Raw genomic sequence first — 23,263 nt, 5'->3', positions numbered from 1 at the left:
AAAAAGAAGACAATTTAAAAAGCAGATTTAAGACTATTTAACAAGAATATTAAATATTATGGGGCCAGCAGTGGAGATTGTGGCTGCTGCCCCACAATGAGTTCATGGGGATCTCACTCCCCGGCCTGTGCTGAGGCTGTTTGGGGATGGGCAGTAAGCCAATATGGACCGAGGAGAGAGAAGGAAAAGCCTGTTGCAGGCTTCTAAGAGAACCATTTTTTGCTCCTTAGTAGGACCTCGAAAAGCGATATGGGAATTAGGAAACATGTAGCACCGTTTGCCCCTGGCAGCTTGAGTGAAGGGATGAGCCTTGGTCCCAAGTCAAAGCTATGGAGAACCAGGCAAAGAGAAGAAGGACCTCAGGTCCTGACGGATGCCGCCAGGGTGCTACACCACCCTGAAGCCTTCCCTTCCTCCAGATTTCCAGTTTTGTGAGTTAAAAGTCCTTCTCATTTAAATCGTTTTAAGAGAATTTTCTGTTCCTTGTAGCTTCAATCACTCCAACTGAAAATGCACTTTCTCCTGGAGAATCATTCAAATTTTCCAAAATGCTGAGAAAAAAATCACTGTGGTTTTCTCACAGGCATTGATTGTGTTTATACAAAAACATAGAAGATTCCCTTTGCCTTGTTTTATTAGTTTTTTAAAACACCATAATCTGCTAAGAATATATTTTATTTGGAAATGAATGTTAACAGGCTAAATACAAATGGAGCAATGTTTATAATTCTGTGCAAGAGGCGTTCCTTTGGAGTCTCCCTAAAGGAAAACTTTTGGATTTGACCCAGCCATTTGCCATTCCGGAATACAGTCTTACATCAACCATTGAGCAATTTAGTGGAACGCCAAGACGTTACTAAAAAGTTACAGAACTTGCCATTGCTGTGAGCACCGTCTCAAATATTATATGAACTTAATTTGTTCTTAAAACACTATCTGCAAGGATTGCTACACTGGCGAACACCATCCCGCCTACTAAGAAAAAGTACTTCAGGTTGGGTATGTAGTAAACAATACTCACAGTTACTAGTAAAGAAATATCAACACTATTGGCTCCGATATTTATATACAGTGGTAAATTCCAAATATCTGAATATCATTTCATCAAATGTTTTTCATTGAGATGAAATTTATATAACATAAAAGTAACTCTTTAAAGTGAACGATTCAGTGGCACTTAGATTAAAAACATATATATATATTGTGCAACCACCACTTCTACCTAGTTCCCAAACACTTTCATCACTCCAAGAGAAAATCCATCAAGCGGTCACGCCCCGTTCCCGCCTTCCCCCAGCTCCCAGCAACCACCAATTTGTTTTCTGTCTCCATGGATTTACCTATTCCAGATATTTCATATAAGTGGAATCATACAATATGTGACCTTTTGCGTCTAGCTTCTTTCACTTAGCATAATGCTTTTGAGGTTCATTTCATTGAATTTTAATAAACTTAAAAAATTATGCCCAAAAAGAGTGTTGGTTTTCGAACTCCCTGGAAAGAAGTCTCCAGTACAGCTACAGAGACTCTGTACGGACCGAAAGAATAATAATATCAGACAAAGTTAAAGACTCTGGGACACAAAACTCAACTATACAAATGCAGAATAAGCATATACTAGGTAAGCAGCAGCTGGTTGGAAAAAGATTTTTAAAAGGGTATGTGGGAAGGGGAGAGTGATCTGCAGCAAACATGTTAATAACAACGAAATCTCAACAAGTGTGTAAGTCTATGATATTTTACATACTTTTCTGTAAATCTGAATTATTTCATAATGATTATTTAAAGATTTTAAAGAGGAAATGGTTTTCTTTGCTTATATAAATTCAGTATAAAAATGGTATCTATATCATCTAACATTCTAATATAGTATTTGATGCCATTAGTGGAAATGTAGCATCGCCACCATGAAGGAGGAGTCCCCATGCTTTGCAACCCCATATCATATTAGGAATTTGGTGTTTGTATATGATAATGATGGGCACTGTCCTTCAGCAGGATACAAAAAAACTAGAGAGTATTAAGAGAGATGAGATGAAGGAGGTTTAAAAAAATATATGGCCACCTAAGAAAGTTCATTAAGAGGAGGAGATAAGGGGAAGCTTTGGTAGTTTTCAAATATTTGAATACTTGAAAACGACATTAGATATGTTCTGCATTGTTTCAGGAGACAGTATTAGAGTGGATTTGGCTCATTATAAGGACCTTCTAACCAGCAATTCACCAATAGACATGTGCCTCCCACAAGGGGGCGCTCCTTGGCACCAGAAACAAAGCTAAGTGACAGCCGGAACACCTCTCCTGCCCAGCCCCTTCATCTGTGGGCAGGGTTGACTTCCTGAATTTTAGCCTGTGCAGAGACACAGGACACAGGATTAGAAGGGCTCTGCACTTATTTTAATGCTCTGCTATCACCACTTTGAACTTAATAATTTTAGAACAAGGGATCACATATTTTCATCTTGTACTGGGCCCAGCAGATTATGGAGCCAGTCCTGTGTGCAAGTGTAAAAGATATGCTCGTTATCTGATGAAGATGGAAGTGATATTTTCTTGATTAAGGTAAAAAGGCAGTTTGAGCAGGGAAACATAAAGCTGTGATGCAAATAAGCCTTAAATTTAATGTTTTAAGTTAACTCATTAATTTACATTCATTTACCAATCTTGAGATGTAGGGTCAAGGTCATTAAAAAAATTTTTTTAAATCTCTCTATTTTTTATGGCTATCTTTTCCAAAACTAATTTAGTTTGTATTTATTTTAACAACCCATGTTTATCATTAGATTTCCCAAAGCAGCCCACTTGTTTTTTGAAACAACTTTTTGACCTCACTTTTTATCAACTATTAAATGATATAATTTTAATAAGATGTAAGCTTGCATAAACAAGTTTGAGAACAAACTCTTGTTTAACATAAAATGTATCTGTGGGAGCAGACATGAGGGTGGGAGCCACGCTAGAGTGTCACCTCCCAGCAGTGAGCATCCAGCATGCTCTGGGCATCCCCATTGCATTTTACAGAAGAAACTGAGAGCCTCACTTAATTCAATGGGTGAAGTTCATGGAGGCTGGTCTGTTTGGCTTGTCTGGGGTTTCTGGTTGAGGCCGATGAGCACAGCCACATTGTTATGGGAAAGAAATGTGAGCTTCCTTGAGAGGGGTGTAAACTCCTCCTGAAGCTGGTGGACATTCCTGTTGCCAAGTATCAGAGAAAGAGGGAGGTCTTTGGTCAAAGAACTAGCATTCAAAAGGTAAGAGAGAAAGAGGTAGATCACTGGCTATGGACCTAAGTGCAAAAGGTGAGCCACAGAAGGAGGAAGCAATTCCCATTTCTCTCTGTACCACTCTTCTTAGGCCAAGCAGTACACACACAGTTGATGTCCACCCAGGCAGTAGGAAAGGGCAACCTCAGCCACAGGGAGGCAGGCAGAAAACTAAACAAGGCGTCCCTAGAATCATCTCCAGGCTGACCACAAGTAAACTAGTTCCAATTATGTGACTGCCTATTCCTGACTGTTCATTTTCATTTTGTTGTTTTTATACCACTTCCCAGCACTGCTTGGGACAGAGCAGTAACAGAGGAAAGTAACTTCCACTGCTAGCACGGAGGTAGCAGAGGTAAATATGGTGAATCTTATGGACTAGAGTGCTTCGGTCATTCTTCCCCATGTGGAGTTTCCACCTCCACTCTTGAGTCTCATTTTACTTAGGGGTACTGCAGGCTGCCTTCCATTCTCTGGTATTTCATAAAAGGAGTCTTATATTGAATAGAAGGCCAGATGAATTGGCTTCAAAATAGAAAGGAGGAAGAATTATCACTTACTGAGTGCCTCTTACGGACCTGCTATAACAGGAACCATTCCATGTAATCAATAGACTCAAATGACTCTATGAGTTAAGTGGGTCACTTCATGGGTAAAGAAGAAACTGAGGATTAGAGAGAGAAGTAATTTCCCAAAGTCACATCTATTAACAGACGGAGTTGGGATCTGAACCTGTATCTGTCTGATTCAAAAGCCAGCACTGCTTCCCTACACAAGGTCTCTACATGTTTCAGATTTTGAGTCTAAGAAATAAGATGGGGATGTATTATCAGTTTAATCACAAAAAGCAATAAACATTGTGGAATTGCCATGCAGCTACTCAAGAGACACATAACCGATTTTGCTAAAATTTACCAATAACCAATCAATTTGAAATCAGTTATTTAAATAATTACAAGAGATATCAAATAATGGAGCCTGTATAGTAATTTCTATACCATTCACTATTTTTACTAAATCTCTACTCCTCAGAAGTTTGGAAGGCTGCTTTTTTTTCCCCAGAAAGAAAATATTGCATGGAGAATAAAGACAATAAACTGACAGTATAAAAAGGAATGATGAGCACTATCAGAGAGCTTTACTAGTTTATCAACACTCCGGAAATCACCACTGTGACAAAACACTGTCTCAGCTCTATATCCGGTTTACAGAATGAAGGGTAGCTAAACAAGGACCTATTTTACTATGCCTGCATTCCGAACATGAGGCCATGCGAATGCCTAATTTAACTTGGGTAATTAAAGTCTTCGTCCCTGAAAGAAAATTCGCTAAATTCAACTGCAATTAATGGACTTGAAATGGCAAGTTTGCTTTAACCTGATGAATGTTAATATTTTATGTCTTCTGTATTATCATAATAGTCCTATTCTATGTATAGTGCTACCTTAATCCACACCATAATTTATGTAAGAATAAAAGTAATATTATGAAATGGAAAATATACTTCATCCTTCTTGGGAATATATAAAGGCTTTTTGGTTACTAATATAAAGAAAATGCCTGCAATTAATGTCCAAATTTTTGCCTTTTCTAGGAATACGTTTGATATAATAATTGAAATCAGAATTACCGAAAGGAATCTCTGAACTTCTCCTGGTCCCCAAACATTAAATTACAAGTCACTTTCCAATGCCCTTGAACTTAAAATGAACTAGAGTGTTGAAACACCATTTCAGCTTTTATTTCTCAAGTCCCCCCAGGCCTAATGTCCTGTCCTTCTGTGGTTCCTTCTCACCTCAGTCAAATGGGAATCAAGTCCAGGCAGCAGAAACGCCTGAGCCTGCATAAAGACTCAATTGAAATTGAATAACTAAAATTTGGTTTTCACAAAGCATTATAGCAAATGGCTATTTACAAGGTCCTGTACTATCTGGCCCCTGCTTCCCACCTGGCCTTATTTCATGTCACCCTCTCCTCATTCACCTATTCTGGCCACACTGGTCCCTTTCACAAAGTTCAATATCTCTGTACAAGCTATGCCTCTGCCCAGCATGGACAGGCTAAATCTAAGACTTCGCTCAGATGTTTCTTCCTCAGAGGGGCTTACCCTGCTCTTGAATCTAAATGAGAACCCTCGGTTTATTACTGTCTTTCCTTAAAGCACATTGTTTTGCCTTTAGGGTACTTCTTAAGAGTTGTAATTTCACTTGTATCTGTGTATTGACTTAACTAATGTCTGCCTCTCGTGGTAGACTGGAAGCGTCAGGGAGCAAGAACCCTGTCTGCTTTGTGCACCTGGTGTACCCAGTGCAGAGTAGACAAGATGATGTATTAAATAAATGAAGTAGGGCAGCTTCGGCACCGGGGTGACAAAGTGTGGTGGAAGGCCCTTCTTCCCACTTCTACATGGAAGCAGGTATTACTCTGGCCCAATAGCAGGAAGCACCCTGGAACCTTCCGGAAGTAGCACCACTGTTGCGGGTACAGGGCCTCTCATGCTGGTTAAGAACTAGTGAGGATTCTTCAGGCAGTTTCCTGGGCAAGGAACACAGGGGAGCCAGCACTGACAAAGTCATTTACTGACCCTGGAACATATCCCTTTGGGGACTCCCAGGATATCCCAAGGGAGTATCTGTTATTACTGGCTAAAAATTATTTAATCTGCAGACATTTGAACTGTATAAATATTTCAGATTATGCCTAGAAGCCTGAGCTGTTAAATTTGATTGTTGCTAATTAACCATGTAAAGCCACTGTTTAGTTATTTTAAGTGCAGAGTTCTGTGTTTTTGACATTAAAAAACTCCATCCTAAAAAATAACAAAATTAATTTATCATAGCCATTCCTTACCTAATAATAATTTTCGTAAACACTAAATAAAAAAGCCAACCTTTTTTTTTTTTTGAAAGAAATCTCGAGCGCTTCAGCATACTGCACCAGTGACTGAGAAGCCCATAAGTCAGAATACTCTAGAGCATTTTTATGCTTCCCAAGAGTACTGCTGTCTAAATCAAGTCCCCTAATCTGTACTCTACCTTTCTATTAGATGTTAAATTTCCAGTGTATGCCATTCTTAACTTATCTCTCAGTTCCACCGACAACTGCAAGTATTAGAAGCAAAACAGTGAGAAGGATGAGGAATTAATAGTCAACTCACAGGGAAGGGAAGCAAGCCTAATGCCTAAACTATTTGGAAGTCCTTTCCGCTCCATCCGACCCCGCACATCACAGACAGACAAGTTGTACAAGAGATCTGGAAATAGATTCTGACCCTGGATCCAGGCATCCAATGAAGAAATGAGTCACAAGCATATTGAGTTTCTAAAGACCCAATTAACAATCACAAATTGTTAAAGTCTCAAAATCTGTTATAAATTAGCCCTCCTGGAGTGTGTGTGTGTGGGGTCTATTACTAAAAAGATACCTTGAATCTGACATCCTTATTTCAACAAAATTCTCATGGCTGAGTTCCATGAGAAATTCCCCTAAGGGTGAAAATTAAGGCATTTTACTATTAAAAAATTAGACAAAAAATAAAAAAATCTGCCTGCCAAGGTGAATGGACAGCTCCTTTTCACTTCCTTCCATAGTGTCCTCTATCCAGAAGGAGTGTATAGCTTGGCCCAACAGTATGCACTCAGGGCTATTCAAATGCTTTCCCGACTATAAATTCCCTCTGGGTGGTTCTACGGCTCATCAGACATGTATCCTCCAGGAAAGCCTGCATTTAAGGAATGCTTGCCCTGGGTTACACAGTATGGTGGGAATTTCTGAAACACATTAGCTCAAGAACAAAATTAGGCACAAATGTCAATGATACAATGGAGAAACTAAACCTGATGAAAAAGACATGTTTCTCAATTTATTAGAATGTGACCAGTTAAGGTCTCCTTGTCTTAAAATAAATCTGGGGTGAAAACATTCTTATATATCATTTGGATACTGAACTTAAGGAGCACGAAATTAAGAACTAAGTTTTCTTAAGGTTGGCAAAAAGGTCCTATTTGTTTTTAAAAAAATGGTAACCAAATGCAAAATACAGGATCAAATTTAAGATTGTAATTAGACATGAAGCCAAAAATAATGGTAATAAGCCCACATTACATCAAAAATGTTGACCTAATTTTGTTTCTTGACTTGAAATTTTTTTTGGTCGAGTAAACAAGGAGTTCTATTTTCTGTTATATAAGAAATTAGGAGGCAGTGACTTCTCTTTTATCTCGCCTAAGAGTAAAAATCAATCAATCAGACCAACCAAACAAACAGCAGAGAGATTTGTTTTAGGATTAGATCTGCACATCAATCTATCAACAAGCACAACTGGGCATCTACTTACATCTACAGTATTGTACTACCGATGGAATAGTTAAAATTTACGTAGGCCCAGAGATTTTTGAGGCAGGTAAACACACATACACATTATAACAACAGCTGAAGACCGATCAATCTACCAATGGGGCAGGGAAAGAGCTATTTAATTTACATCCTACATACCTGGTAGTATTAGAAAAATGTATATTATCAGAAAGACTAGGTTTCCTGAGTCCGAATAAACTTACTTTACATCCATTGGAAAGATACTGTTACCAATAGGGAACAATAATTCAGGGCTTATTGTAATTCTATAGTCAGAACGTTTGGCTGGGTTGAGTGCAATCTTCAGACATATCTGATTCTAGAGTTAAAAGGCAGATTAATATAAATTAAAACAGGAGAATTTAAAGTAACTGAAAAAAGCAAAACTCTACTGACAGTGACTATCTAAGACTAATCCGCTAGCTTGCTCTAGTTTCACGTAAGTGAAATTAAGTATATAGATTTTAACTGGAGTCTATCTATGTCAATGGTTTTAAAGAGGATCCACTACTTCTAAGTAAATAAAAAGTGACAAAGTTAATTAGAAAATCAGAGCTTACAGTGTAGTTTACTGCTGCACTGATTCATAATCATGTAATACAGAAACTGAGAACATCTTTGGGGACATTACAGATGTTATTTTATGTTTTTTATTTAGAACTTCCCCAAAATAACATTTGCCTACATTTGAATTGTTCCTTTCCCCTCCAAAACAGAATGTCTTTAAAAACAATTCTGCCAACTCTGAGAGAGTCAATCATTTTCCATTAGAACTGGCAGATAAGTAAGCACAGGGGTGGCTGGGGCTGTCAGTGGATTCAATCACAGGAGTGGGCAGCTTATTTTAAGTTCTGACATGGCTTCTTAGGAAAAACATTTCTTCTGTTTAATTCCCTTGAATTTGGGGGAATAGGGGAGTATGATCACCAGATTATAAAAATGATAATCTTTTAAAACAAGAAATCTATTTTACTTCAGGTTGTCTTTCTGTTGCAACTGAATAAACCGAAACATATATTAACCCTTAGGCCATTACTTTAATATTAATGCTGGGGGTGGGGGACAGAGAGAGGGAGAGAGGACAATAGGGGCAAGAGAGAGCAAGCTCTTTGCACATTTACTCAGGCCTTGTTCCCAGCATTCCACTGAGTAAACAAGTCTTTGGATATTCAAACAGCAATACTGTGATTCTATCATCTCTCCAGAGTTCAAGTGCTGAACTGAATATTTTAATTCATCCAGAAATGGTAGTCATGCATGGTATTTTTATATTAGACGGTCCAGACTATCATTTGCAAATATTTAAAAATAATTTTGTATATTAATTTTTAATATTAAAATTAATATTAAAATTTCATATTTAGGGAATAAATACTTCACTAAAGATTTTTTTTTAAATAAAAGAAGATATCTGAGAAACCAGAAACAATGAGCTATAATCAAATCGGCAGTGTTACATTTTTGAAAATGGTAACTCTGTGCAATATAAAACTGTTTGACATTTATTTCTGCTAAAAATATACAAGGAAAGTAATCAGTATAGTACTCCCAAGACACTTCTAGTCCCTAGTTCCCCAGACTATTAAAATTAGCATACAGACAACTTTTAATCAGGAATCACTCAACTGTATTTATTGATATCATTCAACTAACCCCAAGCCTGTCTAAAACCAGAAAGAATTTAAGGAGTTTTCTTTTTTTATTTTATTATCTGTCACAATTTAAAAATCATAGTACATATGACTGTGTAATAGAGATACTATTTTGTGAACAAAAGTTTTCTTTCAGTGAATTTCAACATCAGTAAACAACACAGCACAATCATTGAACTGAATATAAGAAAGAATATGTTTACTTTTTCCCAACACTTTCATTGTAAAAGAGGACTGCCAGTCAATAAATCCCGGATCACTCACCTCACAACAAACAGACTTAAATATCCCTGACTATAGCTGGGGGGACAAAGCACTTCACACATCCAACCATATGACCAGGAATGAGCAAAGATTCTGTTGCCTGTATACTTTGAAGCCTAAAGATATTTTGCTATTATATAGAAATGTAAAAGCCGAAGGCCACCTGGAGGATCTACAGCATTGAGCAGCAATGGTAGTATTAATAAAAACTGTAATGACTCATCATGTAAAAATTTATACCAGTGATGCTCTTCCGCACATCTATACCATTTACATGAGCAAGATTTAAAAAGTTAACTGGCACAATTTTAAAATAGACTCCTAAAGAGAGAAGAGAATTAAGTAAGGCAGAAAAGCAAAGGAAATTAGTGAACTCAGAAAGAAGATACAGATGATAAAATGAGCTAAACAGTTTCCAAAGGTTACTACAAGTAGAAACTAAAGAAGTGGCCATGAAATTCTATTGTGTATACGAATCACCTGGGATGCTTGTTAAATATGCAAATTTCCACACTATATGTCCCAGACTCCAAATTTTGTAAATCTAGGCTGGAACCCAGAAGTGTGTATTTTTTATAAGCACCCAAGATAAGATTCTGATGCAGGCATCTCACAGACCGTATTTGAGAAAAACATTGTACCTCAGTAAGCACTAAAGGACAGGAGCCTTCTAGACCAACTACAGTTCCTTCCCAAGAGGCAAGACTCAAAGGTCATGTGGAAAGTCAACAAGGAAGGAAGGGAGAGAGGAAGGAAAAAGGGAAGAGCGGCAGAGAGAGAGAGAGAAAAATCAATCACGATAAGTTATTCTTCAATTTTGAGAGGGTACAACAATATTTGTATTGTCCAAATCGATTCATGAACTATTCCAGTATTCAATTTGCCAAACAAAATTAAATGTATTCATTTATCCATAGTCATATTTATTAAGTGCCTATGTGTGACAAGTATGGTAGAGATTCAATAAAATAGAACACAGGCCTTGCTCTAAAGGTGCCCTCAATCTCCACACAGAGAGGACAGGCACCAGAAAGTACAGCAGGATGAAAGCCATATGTCACTAAAAATGGTAAAAATACAGTTGTCTGGCATTCAAGACAAGGAAAAGCTGTCCTCCAGAATTTGTTAGGGAGGGGTAAGCATTGGAGAAAGCTTCATGGCAGTGGCATTTATAATGGCTCTTGAAGGGTAGGCAGGTGCTGAACAGAGCTGTCCATGTGCAGGAAAACAGCACCCCAGGGACACGAATGGTATGCCAAAATGTTAGGTAGTCAGGCAGACATGAGTGATGGGGGAACAAAGGAATGAAGGCCCAGCCCAGAGACCTTCCTTAGGACCTCCCTGGAATACCCACTTTATAGTTATAAACCACCCCTGCATCCTGAGGAACAAAGGAATGAAGGGCCATAAACCTACAGTTGGTTTATTCTGGCCAGATGCTTGCACAGTAAGAACTACTCTGACCCTCTCTTCACCCCAGCCTCATTATACCATCATTATAATATCATGCCTATGGCCGGAAGTTCATGAATCTAATTATAACAGAATGAATTCTGAGTAACCACATGCGCAGTAGGCAGGGTCATAACAGCCAAATGTCAATCAAAAGGACGTCATGTGCCGATCATCTAGGAACGCCCTTGTAACCTTCCATCGTGCCCTAATAGAATACAGACCTCCCACTTCTACAAGGTTACAGCTCTTGCCATAACTCACCCCGTCCCTTGGAGCTACTCTATCTTTTGTCTTTTTACCTTCTGAATTCCATAGGGCTGCAGCCTTCTTTGGTATGGCCCATCTCCTAAAAATGAAGTTTTAATAAATCTTACTCTTCCTACATCTCACTGAGCTGTAATTCTTTACTACATTAGGGAAAAGAACCAAGGTGCCCCTCAGCACTGTTGGGGCAGGAATGATTTCAGATCATTCCAAAACAGTGACAAAAAGTCCACCGAGAGTGTCTATGAGAATATGGACAGCTGATATCAGCTTCTAGTGCAGTGATAACTAGTCAGCCAGGCTCCTAATCCATCAGAAGAAAATTATACAAACGAATGCGGAAACACAGCTCCCTTCTCAGGAAACAGAAATTCCAACATCTGGTTCTAAACTCCACTTAAAAGAAAAAAATAGAGATATGTTGTTACAAAGCCAGGAAATGGCAGTATAAAAAAACCAGCAAAAAGCAGTCGGTAGTCACTTCTCCAGAAGGCAGCTGCCAAGTGGCTTCTTCTATGTTCAGTAGGCCCCTGGCGGGGGCATTGCAGAGCCGAGCTCAGCAGCTGTGTGGGAGCTAGTGAGCAGGCCACGCAAATGGGCTACACCTACAGGTATTCTTTCTATGGCTAAGGTTCTAACTTTTATTCAAGAGAGACTAAAACATATGTATCACAAGGCCTGGACAGAATTCAGAACTTTGTTGTCTTTTGTACATGAGTTTGTTTGTTTTTCTCCCTTGTGCTTCTGTTGCAGAGAAAACTTGTGATTGGTGTTTTTTCACTAGCAGGCTAAGGAAACAAGTTTCTCTGCTGCCTCACTATATCAGTCATCTTTGTGATCCCTCCTTGAAACAACTGGAATAGGGACTCAGATTTGTCTATTTCCATTTGTCGGCCATCCCAGCCAGGCGAGCTAAGCAAATTTATACATGCATACCACCAAGTTGTGCATCTTGCAAAGTTAACTTATTTTTTTAAACCAACATCCACCCAGGAGGCCTTACCAGCCTATCAGTTACCATTTTATACAAGGCCTAAAAACGTCTCCTGCTTCTTGCCTCAGGTAGTACTGCATTTAAACACAATTGAAGTGGGTTTATGATTTCAATTGAAGGGACCAACGGTTTGCCTCTCCAAAATGTGTCTTTTGGGATATTGATTTTAAGCTGGGTATTAAGAAACGAAAGACTCAAAAGAACCTTTTGACCTACCCGCTCTCGTAAGAGATTCAGATGGAAAGCCCTGCTCCAGGAAAGGAATCTTAGCATATTCACATTAGCATTAGACAGGAAGGATCTAAGCAGGGGCTGTATTCCCCACAGGGTCCCATTATTTCTGGATTGCCTAGCAGGAATTTGTTTATCACATGTTCAGCTCAGTCTTGGCTACCTGTAAATTGCCTAGTTCCCCTCTGAAATCCCAGACCCCTGCTTCCCTTTTCTCCTTTGTCTATAATGGCATAGAAACCTCAACAGCCCAGTGCATTTCAGGTCTCTTTCTTATGGCTTCCCTGAATATGCATTCATATGGGACATTTTCTCCTGCTAATTTGTCTCTGTAAATTTGATTATTGGCCCAGCTAGAAGAACTTATGGGAAAAAAATTAATTTTTTTAGCCACCCCCACCAGTCTAGAAAAGCTGCATTTAATTTCTGCACTGCTCTGTTTCGGCATGAAAGCAATCACTCAGTGTCACTACACTGGGTCCTTCTTCAGTCCAAACTTTGCTTTGTAAAGGTTTCCACACCGAAGGCAGATTATCCTGAAGCAAAGTACTGAAGATTTTTTTTTGTAACGTTTGCTACATTATAGTAAACATCATAATATCCGCTGCTCCAGAACATATACTATTGCTTTTTTTCAGGTTTTTCATGTTGCCCTAAGCATTTATTCCAATTTAAGTGAAAATTCTGATGGGGGAAAAAAGATTTTTAATCTATTTAAATGTTAGCTGTTTTATATTATGGAAGCTAAAAAAAATACACATATAAGGAATCATTCAAACCTCTGTATGCCAGTGTTCTAAGATAAATTGGATTTTTTCATGCACAGCTTTTGTCAAGTAAATGCATTTCATATTTATAAAATGCTACTTAAAATCTGCACCTTCGAAAGTAAGATTCTTAAAATATTATACTCAAAATAGTCTCTGTTTTTAAAGTAAATGTTATGAGATAGCTGTATGTTTCAAAATGGAATTTGTTTATCTCTAACAAGTGTTTATGTTGTGCCTAGTATGGGAAATGCACCATTTTGGGCACTAGGAACAACAGTTAACAACAGATAAAAATCCTGACCTTCAAGAAATGTATTCTCAAGGGAAAACCCAATATAGTTGACAAAATACATATATGAAATATACAGCCTATTAGATGGGGAGAGACTAGGTAAAGTAATAAAGGAAGAGGGGTAAAGAGTTGGGGGTGGGCTGCAATTTTAACTAGGCTGGTCGGGGAAAGTCTCTTTGAGAGGCAGTATTTAAACATTGGGAGATGCACGAGTGTACCCGGGGAAGGAACATTCTGGCAGAAGGAATAGGAAGTACAGAAGCCAGTGTGGTTGGGGTAGAACAAGCAAAGGGGAAGAGAAGAAGATAGAAAGGATGTCTGAGAAGTGACAGGGGACAGATCATGTGGGGGTTTGCAGGCCACTGACATGTGGGATGGAAAGCCATTAGAGAGTTTCATCTAAAGCATTAATGTGATCTGGCTTACTTTTCCTGAGATATAATTCAATATCATACAATTTACCCTTTTAGGGTGAACAATTCACTGGTTTTTAGTATAGTCAGAAGGTTGTGTAACCACTACCACTTCTAATTCCAGAATATTTTTTTTTTTAAGATGGGAGAAATAAAAATATATTCATATGCTGGTGGGACAACTTCAGTAAGAGGGAAATAGATGATACAGGAGGAAGCAGAGAATTGCTGAGATAGGTTAGAGGAGACAGAATTAAACATTTTATCTGTTTGTCTAGAAGGCAACAATTAAAACAGAAATCATTTACAGATGCAGAAAAATCAAGTAAGGACAAGCTAATTTTTTCCCCAGGAGACACAAAAACTACCATCATTTAGATTTATCTGAATCTACTTTTCAAGGCTGAAGATAATGGATTAATTGTACATAGAGTTTCAGGGCTTGTAGTCACAAGATTCAAGTTAAAGCACCATGACAAGTCACAATATTCCAGAAAATTTTGACCTCCCTTTTTTAACCATAAAATACTGACTAAAAACAATCTGTCCTCTCTACCTTATAGAATTGATGTGATGATCAAATAAAATATGCAAACATTTGTAACTCAAGTGTGATGTCCCTATAAGGTCTTTTTAGTGCTACTAAATAAGGAGGAATTGCACATGCTTGATCTTATTCCAATACTCTACGCTTTAGCTCTAAGAAGAGGAAAAGCAAAATGAAACAAATTGGAAGAATGAGTAATTAAATCATGGAAAAACAGAACTTTCTGGTTATGTACTATAATGAAAACACACTCATGAAGTTGTCGGTGAAGTACGCCTTAATTTTCCTCTCCTTCAAAAAAACTCAACAATCATTTAAAAAAAATGTTTACTTTTGTAAACATTTACCTGGGGAGATATATCCAAGAAAATATTGCTAAGACTGATGTCAAAGAGTTTACTGCCTATGTTTTTTTAAAGTTTTATGGTTTCAAGTCTTATATATGTCTTTAATCATTCTGAATTTATTTTTTGTGTAGTGTAAAAATGTGGTCCAATTTTTTTGCATGTATCTGTCCAGTTTTCCCACAACATTTACTGAAGAGATTGTCATTTTCCCATTGTATATTCTTGCCTCCTTTGTCGTATATTAACTGACCATGTAAATGTTCGTTTATTTCTGGGCTCTCTAGTCTGTTCTATTGACCTATGAGTCGGTTTTTGTATGAGTATCATACTATTTTGATTACTATAGCCGTGTAGGATAGTTTGAAATCAGAGAGGATGATGATACCTCCAACTTTGTTCTTCTTTCTCAAGGTTACTTTGGCTATTCGAGGTCTTTTGTGGTTCCATATAAATTTTAGGATTATTCGTTTTAGTTCTGTGAAAAATACCAATGATGTTTTGATATGAACTGTACTGAACCTGTAGATTGCTTTGAGTGGTATGGACATTTTAAAGATATTAATTCCTCAAATCCATGAGCCAAGTATATCCTCATTTATTTGTGTTGTCTTCATCAGTGTCTTACAGTTTTCAGAGTACAGGTCGTTCGCCCCCTTAGTTAAATTTGTTCCTAGGTATTTTATTCTTTTTGATGCAATTGTAAATGGAATGGTTTTCTTAATTTCTCTTTAAGAGTTCATTATTAGTGTACAGAATACACTAATACAACACATTTCTGCATCAAACTAAAAAGCTTTTGCATAGCAAAGGAAACAGTAACTAAACAAAAAGACAACCTACTGAACGGGAGAAAATATTTGCAAATTACATATCCAATAAGGGGTTTATACCCAAAGCATATTAAAAACTCGTACAACTCTATAGCAAAAAAAAAAAAAGAAAAAAGAAAAAGAAAAAAAAGAAAACCAACCAAACAAAAAAAACAATCTGATTAAAAAATGGGCAGGAGACTTGAATAGACGTTTCTTTAAAGACAACATACAGATGGCCAACAAACATATGAAAAGATGCTCAACATCACTAATGAGGTAAATGCAAATCAAAACCACATTGAGCTATCTATCGCCTTATACCTGTCAGAATGACTATTAGCAAAAGTCAACAAATAAGTGTTGGCGAAAATGTGGAGAAAAGGGAAACTTCATGCGCTGTTGGTGAGATTGTAAATTGTGGCAGACATTATGAAAAACAGTATGGAGGTTCCTCAAAAAATTAAACTACCATATGACCCAGCTATTCCACTTCTAGATATTTAACCAAAGAAAACAAAAAAACTAATTCAAAAAGATATATGCGCCCTTATGTTCACTGAAGCATTATTTATAATAGCCAAGATCTGGAAGCAATCTAGGTGTCTTTCGATAGATGAATGGATAAAGAAGATGTGGGGTGTGTGTGTGTGTGTATATATACACATATATAATGGGATATTACTCAGACATAAAAAAGAATGAAATCTTTCCATTTGCAGCAACATTGATGAACCTAAAGGGTATCACACTAAGTGAAATAAGTCAAAGACAAAGACTGTATCACTTCACTCATATGTGGAATCTAAACCAAAAAAAAAAAAAAGAAAAATGAACAAATAAAACAGAAACAGACTCATGGATACAGAGAACAAACTGATGGTTGCCAGAAAGAAGGGGCAGGTGGGGAAATGGGTGAAGAAGTGAAGGGGAATAGGAGGTACAAACTTGAGTTATAAAATAGATAAGTCACAGGGATGTAATGTACAGCATAGGGAATACAGTAAATGCTATCGTAGTACAGTGATGGATGGTTTGGATGGTTTCTAGGCTTGTGATCACAACAAGAGGCATATGAATACTAAATCACTATGTTGTACACCCGAAACTGATATAATATTGTATATCAACTCTAATAAAAAAATAAAAACAACAACCACAACAAAACAACTCAACAACCAAAAAATCCTCCAGTTTAGAGACAGTTAGTTGAGTATGGGGCAAAAAAAGAAGTTACACTAAATTTGACTGTAGGCCTGAAGCAACATCATGCTTAGAAAGAAGATGTAATTTAATATCTTTTCATGAATCTTTTAATCTCCGTGTTCCCTACCACCTGCCAGGATCAACTCAAATCAAAAGATTATTTGATCTTCAACTTCTTGCCCAATAGGAGATATTAACAGGCATTTAAAAGAAGTTTTTATTCTTTCATCTATTATTTTATCTAGAAACTATTAACATAAAGACTCTGATATGGAATTTACAGATACCAAAGTTGAACTTATTACTTAGCTACCCCTCACATTTATTCAGAAAACTTAGCTAAAAACTCTATTGGCCATGAGATCTCACAAGATTTTAAAGGAAAGTTGAAAGGCTATAAAGGAGATACACACACTTTCCTTTAAAATATGTCTCTAATTCTCCTTAGATGTGTACCACTTGGCAGAGGAATCAGAGTTTCCTTGTGAAATCAATGTGTACACATATAATCAATAGAAAAAAGATTAACTTTATTCTAACTATAAAGCTATTTTTGTATTTTTATATTTATGAAATACTGTTTATATATCAACATATTAGATATTGATTCTTTAGTCAGAATGCTAATCTCCCACTAAAAACTCAGTTACTCAAACAAAATAATTCACTTTATAATTATCAAAATTACAGTTTCTAGGAACAAATTATTCTAATGGGTGAGTATATTTGCCTCAAGCTCCCTCTCAGTCACATACTCTTAACATTACTGAGGAAAGACTTATTTCAAGTAAGTGATGCTTAGTTAAAACATATCATTTACAGGGCCCAAGTCATTTCAAGCACTGGTTTTGATTTAAATATTTTTGAAGAAAGTTTTATCATACTACACATTTCTCTAATATAATATTATAGTTAACAACTTAATTAACATAATGCCATAATTAACACTGTATAATGTTAACTAATCTGGATTTCTTAGGGTCATCATTATCAATATCCAGTAACAGACTAAATTATAAAATCTTCATAACTACGAATTTGCTGAGGAATGCAAAGCTATTCACTCTCGCCCTAGGTAGAACGAGGCTGGATGGTGGTGTCTGCCTCTTACAGCCTTTCTTCCTGCCTTGCCTTGCCAGGAGGCCACCAGTCATTTCTTGCTCCTCTCAGTATGCCTGTTATCTAGCAGGCTCACTGGTCTCCATGCAGCTATCTTTTGATTCTAAAAGTGGGAGGAAGAGCCACAGTCTCGAAGTGAAGTGGGTCTGCCACAACCTGGCAGCATACCCCTGGACAAACCACTGAATCGCTTTAGGAATTCATCTCCTTGTCTACACAATGAAAGAACTGGCCTGAATGATTTTTAAGTCCAATCTTAAGATTTTATGAGGAATCTTGCTAAGGGTTGAAAAAACTAATTTCTAAGTTTATTAGAACTGTGTCCAAAGGAAAAAAAAAAAACAGAGAAATTCTAATAAAAGGATCTCAGAGGTTCCCATACTTTGGTGCATAGAATTTATAGCATCTTATTTTTACCATATCATGGACTTTGAGTCTTACGTCTAGATCCCTTTAGTTCTAACAAATGAGGGTCCTTACTGGATAAATCGCCTCCAGATAAATGGATAAGAATTACATTAAGAGCTTCTTAAAAAAGAAGATTAAATATGACTCAAATATACTTCCTTCACTTAAAAGATGAGAATTCAACAAGAAATTTTCAAAAACCTATGAATACATTATTCCTTTATGAAAATTTTTGTTTCTAAATGCATATCCATCTGATATATAAACCAAATGACACTGCATACTAAAATATGATTTACCTATAACTACATCATGACCATCAACCAAGCCAGCAGAGAAGAGCTCCTGAGAAACGCCATCTGCCGTATCTGTCCAAATGTGAAATGAATATGTATTAGTAACCAAAAAATAAAAATCAGCAACCAGTACAAAGTAAACTATGTATTTTTCATTTACAAAATTTACCCGCATGTGTTTTAATTCAACAATTCAGATTCTTTCAGGACGGAAAATCAGAAACAATGTGAAATACATTTTGCCATGTACAGTTTGCATCATGCTATTTATTCAACAGAAGTTATACAAAATTATTATTTTATTTTTGGTGAAGCAAGAAACAAATGCCCTTGGCTACTGTCTGAATTAATCCTCAAATGCACCTCTAGAGGTTATCTCATAACTGGTCCCTACGACACCGCTTTACTTTCTTTCCAAGGTCAATTCCAGGCATCATCAATTGTTTTCTATCAGTAGCTACTGAGTCAGAATTTATGGAGAAGGCTTATGATATACCTTATATTTGGTACAAATAGCCAATGAGCTTACTGGACTAGTAAGATGAGTTATTTAAATGTATGCTATTAAGAAACTCCTTTAACATGACATTGGTCATTTGATAGCGACAGATTCATTCCCTTAGAAAATGTGGTTGAATAAAAGAATGAAGTTCTCAATGGTAAGTGACAGGAGTTAGCAATCTCATAAAGATGGGACTGAACAGGCTGTAGCAAGTGAACATGACTGAAATTACTTAATTGAAAGGTTATAAATGAATATGATAATAGTGAGCAGTCTGTTTGAAGACCTTGTAAAGAGAAATTGATAAACTGCAATGTGCCCAAAAGAGCATTATGAACCTCTATATTTTTACAAGGGGGAAGACATGGTACCCCTGGCCTTCTGATACTCTCACAAACATCCAGAACCATAGCTGGATAAAAAGAAACTGGCTCAGTAGCTGACAACAACCTTACTTCATTCATTATGAAATGGATCAGGGGCCCAACCTCCGGGCTGCAGACAGATACTGGTCTGTGGCGTGTTAGGAACTGGGCCACATAGCAGGTGCGTGGCCGAAAAGTGAGCGAAGCTTCATTTGTATTTGCAGCCACTCCCCAGGGCTAACATCACCACCTCAGCTCCACCTCAGATCATTAGGTATTAGATTCTCATAGGAGCACCAGTCCCCAGTGACAAAAAGGTTGGAGACCACTGACCTAGATGGATGTTTGACTGTAAGTATCTTCCAAAGTTAGGGAGCACTTGCAAGTAAACCTGCTTAATCAAACAAGCAACTAAATTGAATTACAGTTTGCTATGCCAAAGGCTGCCCTCAATATAGACTGAGTTTCCTTGCTTAATCTGTATTTCAGATATGGTGACTTTGTGACTGTGTGTTGGGCATGAGTGCATGCATGCACACATGCATGCAAACATGTAACTGAATATACAATTACCTTTCATAATTCTTGGGCTTTAAAGTCTGACACATAGTAACTACTCAATAAATGGTAACTATGGTGATGATGGAGCAGCCAAGATGATCTGAGATGCACCTTATGCTCTTTTACATTCTCTTCCTCCCTTTCATATATGGCCCAATTTCCCAAATCTCTAATGAAAATTTGAGATCCCATGTATATTCTTTGTACTTCCAAGAAACTGGTACTCTATCATTTCGCTCATTCCATTTCATAATGAATGAAGTAAAACAATTTACCTATAACTAGATCATGGAAAATAAACACATAGGAATCTTACTAAACTACAAAATTCCATATAACGTAGGTTTTTCTTGGGGCTTGTCCTTACTACTAGAAGTCCGAAAACACTTTACAAAATTCTCTTAGGAATAAAATGATCCCTTAGCATGAAACCTAGGGTAGCACAATGAAAGGCTCTACTATGAATGTGATTCAGCTTTATGAAGTCAGAACAGTGGTCCACAACCCCTAGCCACAGACTGGTACCAGTTTGTGGCCTGTTAGGAACCGGGACGGACAGCAGGAGGTGAGCGGCAGGAGAGGGAGGGAAATGTCATCTGTATTTGCATCCGCTCCCCAGTGCTAGCATCACCACCTCAGCTCCGCCTCGGATCATCAGGCATTAGATTCTCATAGGAGCACCGGTCCCTGGTGCCAAAAAGGTTGGGGACTGCTGAGCTAGAACATTTAGCCTCACAATCTGTATCTTCCTAGATGCTACTGGAAACTTCAGGAAGAGCATTGATTTAAGGGTCTACTAGGGCACACAGCAGACAGTCATTATATTTCTATTGACTGATCATCAGTTAAAGCATCTGAATGTTACCATCATCTCTACAGCATCAGTAAGATCTTACACTTAAGGAAGGAGCTACAACCACAGAATGTAGTTGAAAATGGAATAATCAAAGCCACATTGAGGGCTAGTACTCAAACAGTACCAAAGCAGATGACATCAACAAGTGATTAAAGCATATAGTATCTCCTACTATTTTCAAGACTCCTGGGTACCAAATGAGTCATATTAAGATATCAGAAAGGTCACGCTGGCTGGCCCAAAATGGAAATAATCTGTGCGTGTGTGTTAGCGCGTGCACCATTACGCAGTTACTCCATATGCACACAGTAATAAATACATCACTAATCGTTTAGAACAGAAACATGAAGGTAATTGGTAATTTGTTTTTCCTTAAGCTGTTTAACATTCCTGATGTGTAAACAAGTTAAATAATCATATATGCTTATGATTTCTAGAGCATACTGCAATGTAATAAATACAAAGGGCTTGCCCTCAAATGAGGACCCAGAATATTGGATACATTTGTGTTACATATTCTACCCTTACATACATGTTTATGTGTATATACAGCACAGACAGTAGGCCTGTAGTGTGCATGCGCAGATGTGGTACAGACAATGCCTGAAATGCAGACAGCATCAGCAATCACAGAGGTACGACGATATATTCATCGTGTTTCCGCTACCAACGGGCCTGTGTTTGCTGCCCAGGGAAGGTCAGTTATCATCTAGAAGCCAATGCTATTTTGTCTGAGCAAGAAAAGCAGAGACTCGTGATCTAACTATGACAAATGAGGCTGCCAAAGCCAGCACAAAGGGTCAGGTAATGCTGATACGGCCGTCTTATGCCCCAAAATTCTTCACTCAGAAATTCATTTCTTTGTTAGCTCTTTAAATTAAAACTGATTTTTCTTACCATCATCAATTTTAAATAATCAGATAAAAAGAACAAACCTTAAAATAAGAATCTGTTCTTTTACCTACTGTACCTGAATCATTATATAATTACTAGATTTTATCACAGCATTGACTGGTCAATATTATTATATTGTGACAAAATAAATAGCTTTTTGATAACAGTAACAGGTACTGTACAATTTCACAGACTGACTCTAAATTCTCAAAGATGGATGATCCCAGAAAGAAAGATCAATCAGCAAATTCCTTAGGGCCTTACTTAAATTTTATAAAAGGTACTTAATATGTTAGTTTAATTCAAATATACAATACATCACTAAATCTTTGTGTGTACAGGGGACTAGAGATCAGTGCCAGTGAGTCTATGACCATGTGTGGCCCAAGAACATATTTTGTTTGGCTAGCGGTATTTTCTAAAAACTGAACTTGAATGTATTTAAACAAAACTCTTTAGTGTCCTGATGTTCCCCACCACTAACTCTGGCTCCTGTAAGCATTTGAGTTTCTGTTTTCTTACAGATATAATAGCAAGGATGATAAGCAGTTAACCAAATGACCAGATACCAAGCTAGAAAGTCTTGTACTTCAGAGTTTGCAAAATTTTAGCAAATACAATTTATTTAATCAAATCAAAATTTACATGGAGCTCTAATACATAAATACAGTATTTGAATATATTACATAGTAATATATTCAAACATAAGAGACTAATGTATTTTAGAAAGATATTCAGTATAGGCATCGAAACTGTTTCCACGTACATAAGAATCTGAAACCAGGGGTCAGGGAAGACAATTATAGTCTTAGCATAAGCATCTGATTTTCACTTCTCCAGGTTGTTTTGGTTATAAACTAAATAGTAGAAATAACGATTTTTGTTGAACAACTAGTTTGTGATCTTCAAAGCCTGTTCATATGTTACTTATCCATTAATGAACCAAAATAACTTGAAATTCTCTTGCATTCCAGGCTCTTGCCAGGGTGATAAAGATGCCAAGAAATATGGCATGGTCTATGCCTTCCAGGCATCCAGGAGCTGAAAAAGCAACTAGTCTGGCCTTTAATAACTATTTACATTACTAAAATTGCATTCAGCTGCAAGACTGGCATCACTCCTACCCAGCTTATCAGTGGTGCCTGCAGCAAATAGAGGCCATGGACATTCCCCAACACAGGCTTCGTGTAATCTGAACTGAATATAGAGGCAAAGTATGTCACATTTTTGCATGATGTCACTATTTGCTGCTCAACTCTCATTAGGACTGCTGTATACTTTTCACTACACTCATCATAAAATCTGTTAGGCCCTGCATTACCAAGCCAGTAATTCCTTTCATGGTTGAGCTAATATATTAATTTGTGGGTGTGTGTCCACACACGCACACGCACGCGTG

The 23,263-nt window shown here is 37.3% G+C and overlaps 1 protein-coding gene across 1 annotated transcript in view; it reads right to left on the bottom strand.

The window, feature by feature from the left end:
* The window catches only part of STK39 (serine/threonine kinase 39), a 233,354-nt gene that overhangs the window by 37,806 nt on the left and 172,285 nt on the right, over positions 1-23,263 (bottom strand). The window contains exon 15 of the mRNA XM_023529694.1: positions 18,690-18,758. Within this exon, the coding sequence (XP_023385462.1) occupies positions 18,690-18,758 (69 nt within the window). The remainder of the gene's footprint in view (positions 1-18,689; positions 18,759-23,263) is intronic.

Source organism: Pteropus vampyrus, unplaced genomic scaffold (genome assembly GCF_000151845.1).
Source record: "Pteropus vampyrus isolate Shadow unplaced genomic scaffold, Pvam_2.0 Scaffold2, whole genome shotgun sequence".
In the NCBI taxonomy this organism is placed as follows: domain Eukaryota; kingdom Metazoa; phylum Chordata; class Mammalia; order Chiroptera; family Pteropodidae; genus Pteropus; species Pteropus vampyrus.
This window is presented reverse-complemented; position numbering and strand designations above follow the sequence as displayed.